At 38.0% G+C, this 18551-nt stretch overlaps 1 protein-coding gene across 1 annotated transcript in view; it reads right to left on the reverse strand.

The window, feature by feature from the left end:
* LOC140138303 (uncharacterized) overlaps positions 1–17977 on the reverse strand; it is a 51179-nt gene extending 33202 nt beyond the window's left edge. The window contains exons 1-7 of the mRNA XM_072160213.1: positions 17830–17977; positions 5448–5711; positions 4088–4314; positions 2577–2751; positions 1399–1571; positions 549–822; positions 220–360 (exon numbers count right to left, since the gene is read on the reverse strand). Of these exons, the coding sequence (XP_072016314.1) occupies positions 220–360; positions 549–822; positions 1399–1571; positions 2577–2751; positions 4088–4314; positions 5448–5711; positions 17830–17908 (1333 nt within the window). The 5' untranslated portion in view covers positions 17909–17977. The remainder of the gene's footprint in view (positions 1–219; positions 361–548; positions 823–1398; positions 1572–2576; positions 2752–4087; positions 4315–5447; positions 5712–17829) is intronic.
* Positions 17978–18551: the final 574 nt, after the last annotated feature.

An 18551-nucleotide genomic window follows, 5' to 3' on the forward strand; every position in this document is an offset into this window, starting at 1 on the left:
ATTATTATTATTCATTTGAGACATCATTTGCATCACTGGCTAAATGGGAAAGTCATAATGTTTAGACATTTGAGACATCATTTTGCTCTACTAATATTAATTTGTCATGGATGACTGGAACTGACTAATTTTAATGGCTACTAATAGACATTATTGACGACTAATTTTTTCGGTCAAAATGTCCAAATTATTTTTACTGTGTAGTAGTTGAACACATACCTCCAACCATCAGCAAGAATCCCTCTTCGTTCTTTTGCAATATTTCCAGAGCTTTTCCTGTCATCTCCGATAGAGTAGGTTCCAGTGCCCTATCCATACCACGGTCACTTTCATAACGCATATCTTCTGGCTCAAACAGACCTGTAAGAAACAATAATGATCCTTACCAACGGACTGAAGCTTTTATTCATCTATTGTATCCGATTGAGCGCTGACATAATATTGGAAACTGTTCAATTAATATTCATGAAGTGCGATCGACACCTAGGGCAATGTGGCCGCACATCCTCGTCACCCGTTTTCAGTGAGTGAAAGAACACTGTACTTACCGAGAAGATAGTCTGTAGATGCGGAGTCCACTTCGTTAAAATCTGTTAAATTCCAGACGTATGTTGCGTTAGCATCGCGAAGCGTTGTCAACCAGTCCTGTGTAAGATTACGGCCATCAGTCCTCTTACCGTATAACGGACCACAGCATTCAGGCGGGCCTACGCCATACTCATCACATTGGATTAATTCACACCACGGTGGATGTCTACCACAGTATTCTGGATCACGAACATTATCTGGTAGGAAGTCTTCTCGCCCACCAGCTAAAACAACCTGTTTCAAAGAACACCCATGAGAACTATCTGCTGATTGGCCAAAAAGAAGATTTCATTATCAATTGGCCCAATCAGCAACATTGTTAAAATAATTTCACCACACAAAAACATGGGGTGAATTATTTGCAAAGCTCCATTCTGATTGGTGATTAAAGTGAAAATATCATGTAATTGACCAATCAGTTAGATCGGCAGGTTTTCATTACCAAACCGCTCGACCAAATTCCTTTAAATTAAGTACCGGTATGTACTTGAAGTGCATGCACCAGGAGAAAAAATGGGGGTACTGGCCATTTTAAAGAAGTTGTACATACGTTTGTAGACGTCTATAGCGAAATTAAAAAAATGCTCTAAATAATATATTAATAGACCACCTTTTGAATTGTGGAGAAAATCAAATATTTTTACTTAAATTATATAATTATGTTTAAAAATTAAAACAGAATAAGCTCTGTAAAATTGCTCAACTGAAAATTGGACGTAGGTCAAAATGTCTTTTTTTCTTACTAACTTATTGAATGAATATGTATTCGACGTTAAATATATGGAGTATGAACCGGGCCTAATATTTTACCTGAATGTCATCCGCACGTTCCAAGAACTGCGCTGCTATGTCCATACAACCATCAGGTACATCTTCTGGTAGGTCAGCATTATTTTGCCATTTACGATTAGCAGTGTGTGCATACAAAGCAGACGGTGTACCCCCTGTCAAACGATCTGTAGTCACAATACCAGTGGATCTTCCTGCATAAGGATCAACGCATATAATTATGATTGGTTTCATCATTTTAGGATTTGGATCCAGTTTGCAAGATCAGTGGTACAAATTTGAGGCAAAACAGTTTGATTCCATTTTGAGTAAAATGCTTTGGGGTTTCAGCAGTGGCGGCGCCAGGAATTTTTTTTTCGGGGGGCATTAGGGGGCAAAGTGAATTTCAGGGGGGCAAAATCAACAAAGTTTGCGCAAAATTACCGTAAAAAGTGGAAATTTTCGTAATTTTGGGTTTTTTCGGGGGGGGCAACAGGGGCGGCAAGAGTTCTGACCTCATGCCCCCCCCCCATGGCACCGCCACTGGGTTTCAGGTCTAATTTACAGATGTTTATGAGCAAATTACAGATTCCAAACCTCAATTTTAATAGTAGGGGCCTATAGGTAGGTATAGAGTAATTGATTGAGCATTGATTCCCAGTGGCGTGACGTCATAGGGGAGGGGGGGGGGGGTTACGTCCCCCGCAATCGATTGCAATCATGGTCGGTGTCCCCTCCCATACATATGATGACCCACGCTACGCCACTGTTGATTCCCGCACAAACTGCGGCTATCGACCGTGCGTATAGGCATAATATTAGCTTGACGTTGAATGACCGAACTCGAGTTGAGTCCCGGGGTTGAGTCTAAGCCCGCCAAGGCGAGGGCCTTGTGCAAATTGCCACTACTAATCTGTCATATGACATCAACATTGACTGAAATCAATCCTTGCGGGCTCGTAGACTCAACCCGAGTTCGGTTGTTCAACATAAGGGAGAGGCGCTTCCCCATTACCCCCTGGGAATGCTACTGGAACCATTCAATATTTACGTCGTGGTGTGAGAAATTAAAAAATGTCAAATTCCAATCCTTGTTCTCTCAATTTTCTTCATCTAAAACCCACCCCATGAAAATATGGAATGGTCCCTAAGAACTTCTGGTTGATAGCTCTTCGTACAGAATCGAACCACACACCTTTAAGATATATTTGGATTCGTACCTGCATTAATGAAATCATCTAATAGAGAGTCGACCGTTGCCGCCTCTACAGTACTGCAATCGTTGTATTTAACGCTGATATCGACACCGAGAGTGTCGGACACTGTCTTGACACCACTAAATAGAGCAGTTGCTGCTGATCCTGCATCGGGAACTTGACTATTGAAGTTGTAAGTCTATCCGGCACAAAAGGAAAACAAAAGGCATTATTCAAAGGAATTTGAACAGAACAACACCTGTTGAGCTGAAATATGTTTTAACAAATCGGAAATAGCAAAATGCATGGTAAAAAGGGATGCGAGTTTTTTGAAAAAATAACACTTTGATGTTTTGCAAAATATGTTCATTTTACAAATCATATACTTTGAAAACTTGCTTGATTTATTGTTGTTAATGAGGTATGTACGTTTTACAAAAGTGTTTTTGTTTCAGCCCTCTTTACAAAATAACTCAAGAACCACAAGTCCTACAAAAGTATATCTGTGATATTTGAATTCTTCTACACACTCGCTATGAAATGACCAATGCAATTTTTGCCAAAGCTCACTACCATTCGCAAGATGCTGTAAATAGTTCCCGGCCCCCCAACTCAACGCAAAAGTTGACAAACATGAGAGTTACCAAATTGCGCGGAAAAGGGGTTATTTTTTTACCAGTAGCAAGGACCTTGAAATTGGTAAAATATTGGGTATTTAAGTTGCACTGTCCGTGATATTTGACAGTGAAATTAGCGTAATAGGGGTATTTAATTTGCACTGTCTGCGAAATTTTGATAAAAGGGGTAATTGAGAAAATCCAGAAATTTTATGTCAATATTTAGGCTCATTGATAAGGGGTGTTTGAAATCCTAATCATTGAAAGCGGGTATTTAAAATTCTAGTCATTGAAAACCGCAAAAAAGGGGTTGTTTTGGGCCATATTTTGTCCTTGATTTTGCATGAAAAAGGGGGTAAATTTGATGAAAAATCATTGCAAAAGGGGGCTTTTGAAAGATTTGGTAACTCTCATGGTTGTCAACATTTGTGTTGACTTGGGGGGCCGGGAAATAGTTGCTATAAGTCGTAACCCTGGAATTATGGAACTAAATTGTTGGTCTAAAGAATATACATTTTCAGAATGGCAAAGACTTGATGTAAGTCATCTGTGAGGTCAAATTTGGGCAAAAAATGATCATTTTTGTAGAAAATCCCCCAAAACGGGTTTTTTGGCCCAATTTTTTTCGGACAACGTAACAAAAAACAAATCTTGGATAAAATTTTTAGATAAAAATATCTTGGACCCGTTTTTTTATAATTTTTTGAATTTTGACCAACTTCGAGAAATTTGCACCAAAAATGGTCAAAAATGCTCAATTTTCAAAAAATCATTAAAAAAATCACCAACACGTTTCAAATGGGGTCACCCATTCAGGTAATCCTATTTGAATTTTCTACTCCCTCTGTAAGAGGAGAAAAAATGTCATATCTTCCATAGGGGTGCATATATGGATTTCAACTAGAATAGCCCATTTACCTTAAGCGTTCCAAAAAATGGAAGAGTTTCAAAGGTCAGTTGACCTTCAACACCTGCTTTCATGATCCTTGCTGCAGTAGCGGTTGTCGTGTCCAGTCCATCAGCGATCATCAACACCACATTCTTGGCAATGTTCATGTTGGGACGATCGTTAGCGTCAAGAGCTGCTTCAATTTCTTCTCGTCCTTGTGCATTCCAATATGCAGCGTCTTCAGGTGGGATTTCATCTGAAGGAGAAACAGTGACGAGTAGTTTTAGAAATATTATACATACCGTATCCAATATAGGCCCTATTAGGAAATTCGATAAACGTTTTTGTATTAATTGGCACTTGCTTTTTATTTAGATTTTGTAGTGAGTTTTAATCCGACTTCACATAACTTCGAAAACTAATCATATTGTACATTTGAAATAGATATACAACAAATCGAATACCAACATTTCAGGCTCGTACGCAGGTTTGTTACACTTTTTTTTGGACAAAAAAAGGTCCAAATTTTGGTAAGAATGTCCACTTTTCACAAAATCGCCCCCCCCCCGGAAAAAAGTCAATTTTTCAAAATCAGCACCCCCCAAATGAAATCCTGCATACGGGCCTGCAACATTCCAAGTTCTTTAGAGTTATATAAATGTTTGCAAAACTAGTATGTGATTCCATTAAGGGATCTGGAATGAGCGTTTTGAGCGTTTCGACAGTATTTTTTGTGGGACATGAGAGCACATCAGACATATTGAATTGCATTCTAAATACAAAGAATGTCTTTTTGATATCAAATAATTTTAATTTTTTTTAAATTCACGAAATAATACAAATTTTATGACAAATTATTAAAATTTGATATTTTTCACATTTTTGATATATAACAGGCAGTCCTCGAAGTAAATTTTATAAATCTAATGATAATATTCTTAAAGTGTATGTAGCTGGGCGGAAAAGCCGACGATCAATTGAAAATTTTGACCTTTCATATTGAAGATATGGATTTTCTTCCCAAAAAGACCTAATTTTGTTTTGCTGTTTTGGGAAAAAAATCCATATCTTCAATACGAAAGGTCAAAATTTTCAATTGATCATTGGCTTTTCATCCCACCTACATACACTTTAAGAATAAATCATCAGATTTATAAAGTTTACTTCGAGTACTGTTAAATATAAAAAATATCAATTTTTAATCATTTGCCATAAAATGTGTATTACATGGCGAATTTCAAAAAATCAAAATTATTTGATATTAGAAGGACATTCTTCGTATTCGGAATGCAATTCGATATATCTGATGTGCTCTAATGTCCTACAATAAATACTGTCCACACGTTCATATTCCACCCCTTAAATCTAGAGATCTGAAAAAAAACTTACCCGTATCACAGCTCTTATTCTTAGGACCTACATCACAGTATGCCCATCGAATTTTCGGATCTGTGGTGTAACACCAAGGCCCAATTGGTTCCCCATCCGGATTACGACAATAGTTGTGTTCGCCAAGACCAAAGTCCGGATAGTTTTGTGGTGTACGGTCATGTTGATGGGGTTCCTGTGCTGTCCAGGCTTGACATTCATTGCAAAATATGATTTCATGTACTGCACCCCGATAATCACTCCCAGTCGAATCGGTGTAGCATTCTGTATTATGCAAAAACAAACAAACGAAATATTGCAATGAAAATTACAATTATAAAGAACTGACTAATTATAGATACTAGCGGTCACCCGTCTTTCGCGGTAGAGCAATTATGATTTTAAATATGGAATTATCAGGTCAGCCACGAAGGCACGGATTGGTGAACGCTCTTCTTTCCGGGCTTATATGAAACGTTACTCCAGGACCCCGGCCCAGGACCAGCCTTCTCAACAGCTCTGATGATCACTTCCATCATCATCATACATGTAGATCCATCGCAAATACACATCCCATATGGTTTCCCGACTTCAAGGTTCACCCAGCGTGTTGTAAATTCTCGTGTGGCCGCACACACGTCACACATTTTAAGTGAGTGCCCCCCCCTGTCCCTATAATTCACAAGACACTTTTCAGACAGCTTACGCACAGGTCACAGGTATAACCCCGGGTATAACAAAATAATGGTCTCTACTTTGTCAATTAACATTAAACCCTGATAAATATCAGCAACATTGTGAATAATAAACTATTCCAGCTCTTGTACATATCAAATTTAGTAGGTGGATTGACTGCCCGGGAATGACTGGTTTAACTTTAGGTTTGCTAGCTCTTATTGTCCTAAACGAATATTAGAACAGTAAAGGATAATGCTAAATGTTTTGCACTATACTTTCGAGTTCAGCAAATTCAGCGAAGTTTTCACGATGTCTATATGTAAATTGCACCAAGCAACTGACCTTACGAATACGTATAGGGAAAGATAGGGATCATTTTGTTTGAACTTGTTGCCAAATCTACCATTGAATGAATAGCTTTTGATTATATTGAAAAATGTGCAGTCACAGACAATATTATGACTGGTTCTTTTAAAATATGACATAAAACTTCTTTGTAAACAAAATGCAATCATGGCACGTTTAGCGGGGGTTGGATAACCATTGTTGTAATATCCAATTAAGAAAACTCCAATCTTTTGAAAGTTTCAACTATAGGAATAAATATTATAATATATTGCAAACTGTAGCAAACTTGTTCCAAAAGGTGAAGTAACCTTGAATTAAGCAGTAATTTTGGGAAACTGAATTTAGTATTGAAAATTGCAATGTCTGTTCATTCAAAACTTGAACTGCATAAAACATTGAAGTGCATGATCTGGAACTAGACTACAATGGCATTGCATTAAACTTCTCCGTAGTCCGCATGCGTTTGCGTGAGGCTATTTTGTTGCCCATATGCATAATACACCGGTTTCTTAATAAATAAACATGATTTGCATTAATTTGTGCATAATCCCCGCATTCCCTCTGTCTAGCCTAACCAATTTTACTACAAACGTGAAAAGGGTAAATATCAGAATTATGCCGAAATGGTCATATTTGGCCAAATTCAGAAATCCAAGGTCAAAGTTCGTCTCATTCCCAGCCGGCTTGTGGTCCTTCGTAAACTTCGTAAACAAGATCGAAATAACGATCGCTGATTGGTTATAAATTTCCATATAAAAATGTTTTCAATTGGCTGTGGAACATGTACGTGACGGGACTTCGGGATTCAGAACGCGAGTGACTTCTCAATCCCGCGTAACCCCATCATGCTTAGGCCTATATATATATTTTTTTAAATTTTTTTATTGGAACATACACTTTTGTATCAGTGGCACACGCCTAACCAGCGGTGCGTCAAAAACAACAAATATACATTATATATAAATAAGAAACAGAATTATAATACAATGGAATATAGGCCTACATGCAAAATTATGGCCTTAGTACAAAAATTAAAGGAAAAGAAATTGCCTGTCTGAACCCAGGTTGACTTGAAATGGGAGTGAGAGCAAAAATCGGCCACACTATTAAAGTGGACCGACCTCACTCATTGTCTGGCCCCACACACCGACATCGCCTGGCTAATAATAGGGATGACCACTGTTAATACAGTTTCCACTAGAACGATTTTTCATTTACTGTGTGCGTGCACTCACACACGTATTGTCTATGGAGAAAGTGATCGATACAAGAAATCCCAGGCCTGTTAAATGGCGTACATACTTGTTTTGATCCAAATGTAGGCCTATATCAGGGTGTTTCAAGAAATTCCTGATTCCACCAGAAAACATTAACCAAACTTTTTCCTGTTTGGTCAGTAAATAGAGAGGACCTTCCTTCATGATGAGATCAACTTTTTTTAATGAAAAATCTAATGAGATGAGAACTACAACAGGTTGAAGTGACACCATTCCGTGCATCAGGTGTTCAAACGCAATTATCTCCGAATTTGGAGTGAATCAGACAAGCAAACTTACATACTCATAAAATTTAACTATTTTTGAAGACAAAATGTGCAGGATGTTAAGAAATTTAAGAATGTTTAAACCTACCGCGGACCATCTCAAATCTTTTACTTCCCCGTGCACTACTCACTACCTAGTCTGTGTTACAGACCGTGTACCTATATCCATAGGGAGAGAAACTACTGGGAACCACACACTCTCGGAAACCATAGTGGGCACATGCACACACAGTGTATTGCTCAATGTAGTAAAGATAACCTTTGAGTTGGAGCAAATTTCTCAAAATTGGTAGTGATTAATGTTACCAAACTTATGCCATGATGAAATATAATAATTTTGAAGATAAAATGTGCTGACCTTAAAAGATTGAACAATGTTTAAGACTACCGCTATTCATTTGAAATAATGCACTTATTGTCCATCTCCTCTATGGAGATATTTTCCATGGCGGCCATCTATGATCATGCTTGAGGTTTCACCAAACAAACCATGGGTTTTGAGGTCTTATATTTTTGTTGTATGTCAACAAAATCGATTAAATTTTCAGGATGATCTTATTTTCATGTTGTTATAAACAAATATAATGTTCCAGATAACGCTAGTTAATAAATACATTAAGAAAAAGTACCTTAAAGTTGCACTTTCTGTTAGTATTCCTTTTTGGACTTTAACTTTTTAACATGTTCTAGCAGCCCTATATAAAACCGTGACACTCGAAAGGCCATATCTCTGGAATGAAACGTCCGATTAAGATTATTTAAACGCCAAAATGTTTCTTTCATCAATTCCAAGCCAATAAGTTAGGTCTGAATCAATTTAAAAGTACTTCAATTTTTAGTGGACATGCCTACTAATAATTACTTTCTCTGCAGATACTAAAATCAATACCCGGGATCGATACACGTGAATGCCCTATGCACGAGTTTGATATGAGACGAAAATCTATGGATACGGGGTAGAAAATTATGAATATCTCCCGTAAATGATTTCGTATAAAGAAACCAGATATATGTTTCCTTGCACTTGAATATATATTTTGAACAGATGTGATAGTCGTTAGCTTGCGTCTTGAGATAGAAGCTTGCGTCTTGAGTCAAAAACTGATTCTGATTTATATGTGCCGAATTATATAGCGCAGTGTATAGGCCAATCGTGAAGGTAGTCTAAAAGCATATGACCTATGGCGTACATGTACCATGCTCGACTCGGCGAGGTCAGTCACCGGCCTAATCGGGGCTATTGTCAGTAGCCTTAGTCAGATGTCCTTCGGCCCATTATGCGACTCAAAACTATTAAACAGGTCGATACAAAATGGCCATGCGCGCGTGGCGGTGGATTCAACCTACCATGGCGATTTCTGCCATGAAGATATCGGGGAGATGACACTGTGCCCCAGCAGTTCCCAGGTTGGCCTCATCTTAGGTGGTGAAGTTATTTTAAGGCTACGACCAGTTTTGCCATTCGGTGTTGGGTCACAGGGTTTATATTCTCTATATTCTATATGAGTAAATATATTGTAGTTTGTATATTTACTTTATACAATTGTTATTCCTTTGTCTAAGGTGTATATCAAGGTCGTTATAATTGCAAAGTTGTAATATTTCATGTATGCCTACCGCGATGTCTTTTTGGAAGACAGATCTTGCTGTATGTTATTGTCTAGTCTAATTGTAATGAATTTAATTCATGAAAGTAAATAAAATAAAAATTCATACACATAGTTCATTGGATCATTATTGTTATTTCTAGTTTTTTTTTTTTTATGAGTCTAGTATCCATGGAAACCTTTGTAAATAATTTTTGATGTATACGCCAGTAGAAATCATATGTCATGTTTAACCTCAGATTCTATAGAAATGTCTTTGACGATCAATAAAACCAAAACGCACAATGGCGTATCTGGGATATTCGCCGGGGTTGGCAAGCCTTTATGGGGCGGGTGCCTAATCCTACCAAACTAAAAGGGGTACGTTTAAAAAACACCATAAGGATTATGGTATGGCTGCTGGCATCCACAAATAAGAGGTTGTGCAAGGGAGGGTAAAATTGGGCGCAGGGGAAAGAACTTGATTTTTTGGCCAGCCGAAATGCAATTTTCGTTAGCTGTCCATTTCTTTCCCAGAAAATAAAAGCGAAAAATTATTATTGAAATTATATATGGAAAAATTATATGGAAAAATTATGGGTAAAAATGTCAAAATCACCATATAATAACGTTTGAAATAATTGAAAATGTCACATAACAAAACACCATAACGGATACAAGTAATAAATCTCGGGTAAAAAAAACCAAAGCAATCCCAAACATGGGTTAAAACATCCCAAACACGGGTAAAATATATGCAAACATGGGTAAAAATACACCAAACACGGGTAAAAATGAGGGTAAAAATAGGACAAACACGGATAAATATATGCAAAAGGCATGACATTATTGGCGCATTTCTTTCTTTTCACCATTTTGACCGTATATAGGCCTTAACAGCACCAATACCGATTCATACCATGACGTAATGAGACGCGGCGGACATGCTTTTTCAATAACTAATATAAGGTAAGTTTACATGTACAAAAGTGAAGTCATTGAAATTGTAAAGGTATTTTTGAAATGAAAAATTGGCACAAAAAACCCCGAGGAAAACAGCAGTATTGACAAAGTTGAAGTCCCGTTCAAATAATGTCTGATGTAGCTAATTTATCTAAGTATACAGAAATTACAGATTCATGTAAAATGTTTTATTTTGTCTTTATACGTTTTGTTATTATTAATGAAATATCCATCCGTAACCTTAACATCATACACACATGGCCAAAGTACTTCAGTTTTCTCTCCATTATGCCGCTTCTGATGGTTAGTCTTGTACCAATCTTGTCGAGGATCCAGGAATGTGTTCTCCTGTCTTTCCATGTCACTTGTAGAAGCCTCCTGTAACAGCATATCTCAAAAGCATCTACTCTTTTCCTATCATTCTTGGGCATAGCCCAAGACTCGCATCCATAAGTCGCAATGGAAAACACAGTTGCACGTAGGCGTACCTTGAGGTCAATGGATAGGCCTCTGCTTTTCCATATGCTTGACATGCCCTGCACAGTTGTCCATGCAATAGCCAGTCTTCTCTTAATTTCAGTTGTGCGGTCACCACTGTTGTTAATCATTGAACCCAGATATTCAAATTGCTTCACCTCCTCAATTTGCTCTCCATCTATCACAAACTCATCACTTTTCCGCTCTCTGTCTACAACCATTATTTTTGTCTTCTTTATGTTAAGGAGAAGGTGTTTTTCTTCGCTGGCCTCTTTGATGCGCCTCAAAAGATCAATCAGCTCTTCTCTGCTGGCTACAAATAACAGTGGTATCATCGGCGTACCTTAGGTTAGTAATTCTTGTACCGACACACTTCCCTCCACCTTCAAACCCCTCCAAAGCTGTTCTCATTATGTCTTTTAGAGTAGATGTTAAATAGGTTTGGTGATAGCACACATCCCTGTCGTAAGCCTCTTCCAATCTTGAACTAATCTGTGTCCCCACTACTTGTTCTGACTGCCGATTCTTGGTCTTCATATAAGCAGCTGATCAGATCCACAAGATGACTTGGCATGCTTGGAAAACCCATCTTTTTCATAGTTTCCCACATCTGAGGGTGGCTAACACAGTCAAAAGCTTTACTGTAATCTATGAAGCACATGTAAAGAGGAAGTCTATGCTCTCCGCATTTCTCAATCACATTCCTGATATTGACAATTTGGTCCCTAGTCCCCCTTCCTTCACGAAATCCTGCCTGGTCATCAGATATTTCTTGCTCCATTTTGTTCTTCATTCTCTTGATGATGATCTTCAGAAGCACTTTATACATGTACTTGCATGACAAATCAGGCTGATGGTCCGGTGATTGGCACACTCTTTCAAATTTCCTTTCTTTGGCAGTAGAATAAATACTGCCCTGCACCATTCTCTCGGCCATTTCTTCTTTTTCCAGATGATACCACATAGACGCCATATTAGGTCTACCCCTTCTTTCCCAGTTGCCTTCCACAACTCAGAAGCTACATTATCAATGCCAGGTGACTTAGCATTTTTCATTTGTTCCATGGCAAGCTCAACTTCGGATCTCAATGGTGGAGGTTCTTCCTCACTCGTTTCACACTGTACATACACCTTGTCATCTTGTGCCTCAAACAGCTGGGAACTATACTGAACACATCGCAGGGGCTATTTTAACGTGCCTCCTGGCACGTTTGTGCAGTGAGATTAAAAATCCGTGCAGTGAGAATTAAAAATCCGTGCTTAAAATGTTTCTATGCCAGTCGACAAACTCAATAGGGATGCTTTAAATATAACATCTACCTTATGGTGATATTCAGATAAAATGTCAAAAGGTTTGCTCTGACCGCTCTTAACACATCATTACCGCGCGCTTTCGTCATGTTTCTAGAAAACTCTTGAATCATCAACTCCCCCCTCCCCTTACGCCTTGCTCACGATAGTCATGATAGTGTTTACAATCAAAACAATTCTGGCAACTTTCCGTTTGTCATAGAGCGTGGTTAATGGGGTTGGCGCGGCAACTCCAGGCGATCGCAACAAAAAGGAATAGGCAAAGATTCCTTGTAGTTTAGGTGAAAAAGTTCAATTTGGTGACCACTCTCTGGGAGGGCGGGTTAGTGTAGTGGTCTTCTCACTCGCTTCTCACCACTGTGGCCCGGGTTCAATTCCCCGCGGCGCCACATGTGAGTTTGGTTGCCGATCCATGCTCGTCCTCGCAGGTTTTTCTCCGGGTGCTCCGGTTTTCCTCCTGCATCTAAAATCGGACCTCTTCCCATATCCCTGTCCCGTCATATCCGGATGGCGTCCCTTAAATTTAGTAGCCTCTGAGCACTATTGGGATTAGCCTGGCTTTGGCCGAATGTTATAAATAGTAAGGTTTGATTCGACTTCTATGGACCATTTAGAAAAAAAATAGTCAAAAATGTCCCTTGCAAAAATCCCGGCATTTTTCGCTAGAGGCCAAAATCCAAAATGGCCGCCGCCACCATTTTGAAAATTTAAGGTTTGAACCAAAGCACCTATAATCATGCACAAAGACACTTTTTCGGATAATGTCGAGTACAAGGATTCCGATTCTGACATTAGTTTGACATTACGTTATAACATCAAATTAATGTGAGATTCGGATTTCTTGGGGTCGACTTACCGGAAAAAGTGTCTTTGTACACGATTTTAGGTAATCTGGTTCAAAACTTATTTTTTCAAGATGGCGCCGGCAACCACCATCTTGGATTTCTGGGTAAATATGAGTTCGTAATGTCAAAGTAATGTCAAATTTGAAATCCTTGTGGTCGACATATCCAAAAAAGTGTCTTTGTACACGATTTTAGGTCCTCTTGTTCAAAACTAAATTTTTAAAGATGGTGCCGGCCACCATCTTGGATTTCTGGGTGAAAATGATGCCGTAATGTCAAACTAATGTCAGAATCGGAATCTCATTTTAGAGCTAAAATTTGGTCAAAAGTACCCAAATATGTACTAATAATTTCTTACTAGATTAGTAGCAATTTTGTATTGTTTTTGACTCACTGGCGTATCCTGATGAAGTTTTGAGCTTCGGCTACTTTGTCATCATTGAGAAATACCGGGTGTCCCACAAAGGTTACATGTAGATATTTGAAAATAATTTAAGTTAATGTTAACAAATATAAAAGTTCTTTTCACGACATAATCTATGTACCCTCTACTAGTACCCCTGAGAATGTCAATTTCACAACGTGTGTATTTAGCCCGCATTTCGCGCATTCCTGAGCAAGCTGTTTAAATGACAAAATGCAACACGAGGTTCATTACCACCGTCACTGCCACCGTGCTTTTAGCGGGGCCTACTCAATTGAAGATGGTTGTATTTGTTACTTTTTCGGCATATGCTACTTTAAATATATATTCCCAGTAGGCAGTAGCTATCATTCATCAACATTAAAACGCTTATGAGAATCATTTTAGGGCCAAATTTTGGTAAACAAAATCCAAAATGTGTAATCGTTTATATTGATTTTAAAAAAAGGCTATGATCACTAGTATCATTGCAATTAATTCCTTTGTTGGTCCTGATTATCCGACACTGTCTAATGAAAAAAAATGAGAGAGAGAAACCATGGAGGTATATAAATAAATGGAGAATGATCGCCAGAATTCTAATCTCTTAAGTGGAGATTATCCGATTACCTCTATTCAATGAGTCACCAAACTTGAATGACTAGCCACTTCAGCACAAGCTATTGATCTCCACGATGGTTATGAGACTCTACCATGGTTCATTGATCGTCACTCCCAAAATTTCCTCATAGGAATTGACCCTACATTGACCCGTACCGGAAGGCTTGTAAAAGAGACTGTATAATGACGTCAGCTAGTCAATTAGCTGTTCAAAGTCGCCAGTTTTGATAGCTTATAGTTTCAATGTATGATTGTGCGAAAACCCGATGAAATTTGGATGTTCTGTTCTCAAGTTATGAAACTGTTTTCAACACTAGTTGTGCCGTAACTTGACAAATATACTTAGTTTTCATGTTCATATATTAAGCTTTTAAGGGGGTCTGAGGGAGTTCAAATATAGTGCAAATGAAAGCAAAACGTTTTTACCTTCCGATTGTGAAAAAAATTATGTTGGGCCAATTTGGGCCAATTGAGTTAAGAGCGAGTAAAATTTACCGGAAGTACTTCGGAATTCAGCTAAAATCTTTTCATCATCATTAAACTTCTCATTTTATAATAAATAATTATCAGTATTTAGGCCTAAATGATTATTAATATTATTAGGGGCCATCATTTTCTTTGGAGAGGCGGTTCCAAATAGGCCTATACGGCGGGGGGGTCATAACTTTTGGAAAGAAAAATAGGGGTCATAGCCTAATTTAATTTTTCAAGAATCATGACCAAAATGTAGGGGGTCACAATATAACAGGTATAGGCCTACAGATAGGGTGTTTATTTTATTCAAAAGGACTGATTTCAATGCAATTTTTTGGCGAAAATGACATTTTGATATTACATTTTCTGAAACATGAGCACTTTCCAATAAACATTATAAGTAACTGCATTTAGCACCCCATTGAAATAAATGACCAGTGAAACAGACTTAACAATGTAATCAGCTTAGCATAATCAATATCCCCTGAAATTGCCTATTCAACAATAATTGGTCATAACCAACGTAGTACAAAAGATGCTTGGCTAGATCATTCTCCATTTATTTATATACCTCCATGGAGAAACAGCCTAACGCCTTGAACCAAGGCTAAAAGTAGGTTACCTGTCGTTTCTTTTCAGCGTCTAGATCTTTTGTGCATAAATCCATGTATTCTTTCGCGATGTGACTATGCATGGTTTGGAAACAGAATAGTGGGGATTATGTTGTCAGTAATAAACGCCTCAGAAGAGAGTTCTTACTGTTTGAGTGGTCATAAAATGAAATGATTTTTAACACAATGAATTAAACCAAATTATGATCAAATGCAATTGGCTACACTCACCAAAAAAGAAGTAAATATCGTATAATATGATCAACTTGGAAATCTCGAGACGTTACTAAATGACTTCAAGAATACTCTTTCCAAGTTATTCATGAAAAATTAATATGGATTCTTTGAAAAGGCCTTTAAAAAACTCGTGAGCTTGAGACCCCTTCCCCAGCAAGGGTGTTGACTCTGGACTCCACCAGGGGATCTAAGGCGGATCCCTGGACCCCAATAGTTTGAGCTCACAACTTTGATAACTTGTCAGTAAAATTTAAAAAAAATCTCGACAAGTGAGAAAAGCGTTTGACTGCAGTAATTTCCCTCTAAAATCAATATGTTAGACCTTCGGCCAAATTCCTTTTTAATTCAATTTTTATTCAAAGCTATTTGGCACGTTTGTATTCATGAGTGTCAAGTGTTCAATCAGATAACTTAAGTCAAAAATGACTCACTAAAATGCATGATTTTTAAAACTCTCCAAAACATGAGGGGGAACCTCCCTTCACCCCTCCCCGCAATCTCGTCACAGTCATGACAGTTGGTTGATCTTCGCCAACGTGCAGTGACTATTTTCTCCTAAAATAGCCCCTGACACATCGCCTTTTGATGTCTTCACTTTCGGTAAGAGTGTTACCATGGTTACCTTTCTCATCAATAACATCCATCCTGGGGGTCCACTTCTTAGTAAGTTCTTTGGCAATACCAAAAGCTATTTTTTAGTCACCCTTACATCTTTCCATTTCCACACACTTCCTTTCGATGTAGTTTCTTTTGTCCTCCTTAACACTTTTGGAGACCTCTTTGTTTAAGCGTGCCCATTCTTCCTTTCCTCCATCTGCCTTGGCTCTCTTCCTGTCATCAGCTAGGTTTAAGGTCTGCTGAGAGATCCACGGGGGATGTACTTCTTTGCTGTGCTCTGGACTGCTTCTTTCATGTCTTCCCACAATTCATTTGGGATCTGCTCCTCTTCATTAACTTTCAGTAACTCGTCAAACTTGTTCTTCACATCTACTGAATATTAAGTGGGAATGTTGTCAACATCATACCTGGTAGGTGGTGCATTGTCTCTCTTAGCTTTCAGCATCATTTATAGTTTCACTTTGGCTACAAGTAGCTGATGGTCACTACCACAGTCAGCGCTTGGTCGTGTCCTGACACTTAACATGCATAATTTACGAAAGGGTAAAATCACAATTGTGCCACTTTTACTAGGGAAGAGGGCTTTAAATGTAACAGTGATAGCATCAAGTTTATCAAGAGTTCCTTTGTGAAATCAAAAGAATGCATCAATTACACAATACAAAATTGACTGTTTTTACTGTTTTATCATGATGCAGGAATGATGATTCTCTTTTTCCACTTAAAAGAGATTAAAAGATAAATAAATATTTCATATTCTGCTGTAAAAATTAAATACATGTGCATGTCACTGATTTTATCATGGTAAATACTGTTATCTTAGTCACTTAAGACATGTTAAAAGACAAACAAATATTGCGCACTTATAGGTTAATGAACGCGTATTACTTGTTAGGAGAGATATTAGACAAAATAATACACGCGCGCTAATGTTGATGCGGCAAATGCATGCACCCCGAAAGCGGGAGTGCATTAGACGCAGCAACATCAGCTATCATTGATTTACATTGTATAGCTCTTTTCCTTAGTAAAAGTGGCACAATTGTGATTTTACCCTTTCGTTGTTAAATAAACATATCTCGAAATTGGAACGAGCAAATTGAACAGAACAAACGCCATTTGAGAGCTAAGACTGCGCCCGAGACGTCGATGTAAGCATCATGTCACAACGGTATTTCATGACTGCCAAAGAGGGCGCTTTTCACTTGCACAATTTTTTTTGAGACAGGATGTACTAGGTGCCAACATCTGAATTTTGATGATTTTGATGAGCAAATCACTGCAAATCACTGCATTAGAGGGCACGGTGGCTCAGTGGTTATGGTCTTGGACTCATAATCTGAGAGCTTGCTTGACATGCGTGGGTTCAAGTCCCCGTCCCGCCACCGTGTTGCGCCCTTGGGCAAGGCGCTTTGTCTCGCATGCCTCACCCCACCCAGGTGCAATGGGAAGCTGTTAGGGGTAGTCACAGTCGCTGTATTGATGAACCCTGCGCCATTTGTAGGCAGCAAACGTGGTTCCGACATATTCTAATAACGGCGGAAAAAATGTAAAGCGTTTTGAGGCTGTTTACGGCATAAAGCGCTATATAAATATCTACATTTATTTTATAAGCCCTGAATAAACTTATAGACAAAATTGGCATCACCAAAGATACTATAAAAGGATCTTTGATGATCACTTCTTACCTGTTTCAGAGCCGTGAGGCGTCGCCTCGCACATTCTAAAAACCAGAACTACGCATACTATCAAGTATATAGACTTCATGTTGCAAACTGAACTGACTCGTTCCGTCCCGCCTGAGTGAATGATTTCGGTTAAAGCCAAGAATAATGCAACAACAAAAAATCCCGGGGTATACACTACTCACGCGCACTCCAGTAATGCTTGGATGATCATCCCAGCAAACACAAACACGTTTTTAAAATGGATAAAAACGTTTTAATAACATTAAAATGTCGAGTTATATAAAGGTCATGAAATCGTTATAAAACGTTTTGTATGAAAACACACTACATCAATATTTTTAAAATGTTTTCGAAATGTCATAGTAAACTATTTTTGCAAACATTTTTGGCCAAATATTTTGTCAACACTTAAACAACATAATGTTAAAATATTTGCACCCAGCAAACACAGAAATGTTCTTAAAATGTTTTTTACAAAATGTTTTAATAACATTTAAATGTCGGGTTATATAAAGGTCGTGAAAACATTTTTAAAACGTTATTGTAAATATTTTGGGCAAACATTTTTTTCAATATTTGTTTCAACCCCAAAATAACATTCTGTTTAGAATGATTTCTACCAAGTTTTCAAAAATGTTTTTGGAATGTTATTAAAACGTTTTTATACCCTTTATATAACCCGACATTTAAATGTTTTCTGTAAAACATTTGTGTTTGCTGTG

Source organism: Amphiura filiformis, chromosome 17 (assembly GCF_039555335.1).
Source record: "Amphiura filiformis chromosome 17, Afil_fr2py, whole genome shotgun sequence".
NCBI lineage: Eukaryota > Metazoa > Echinodermata > Ophiuroidea > Amphilepidida > Amphiuridae > Amphiura > Amphiura filiformis.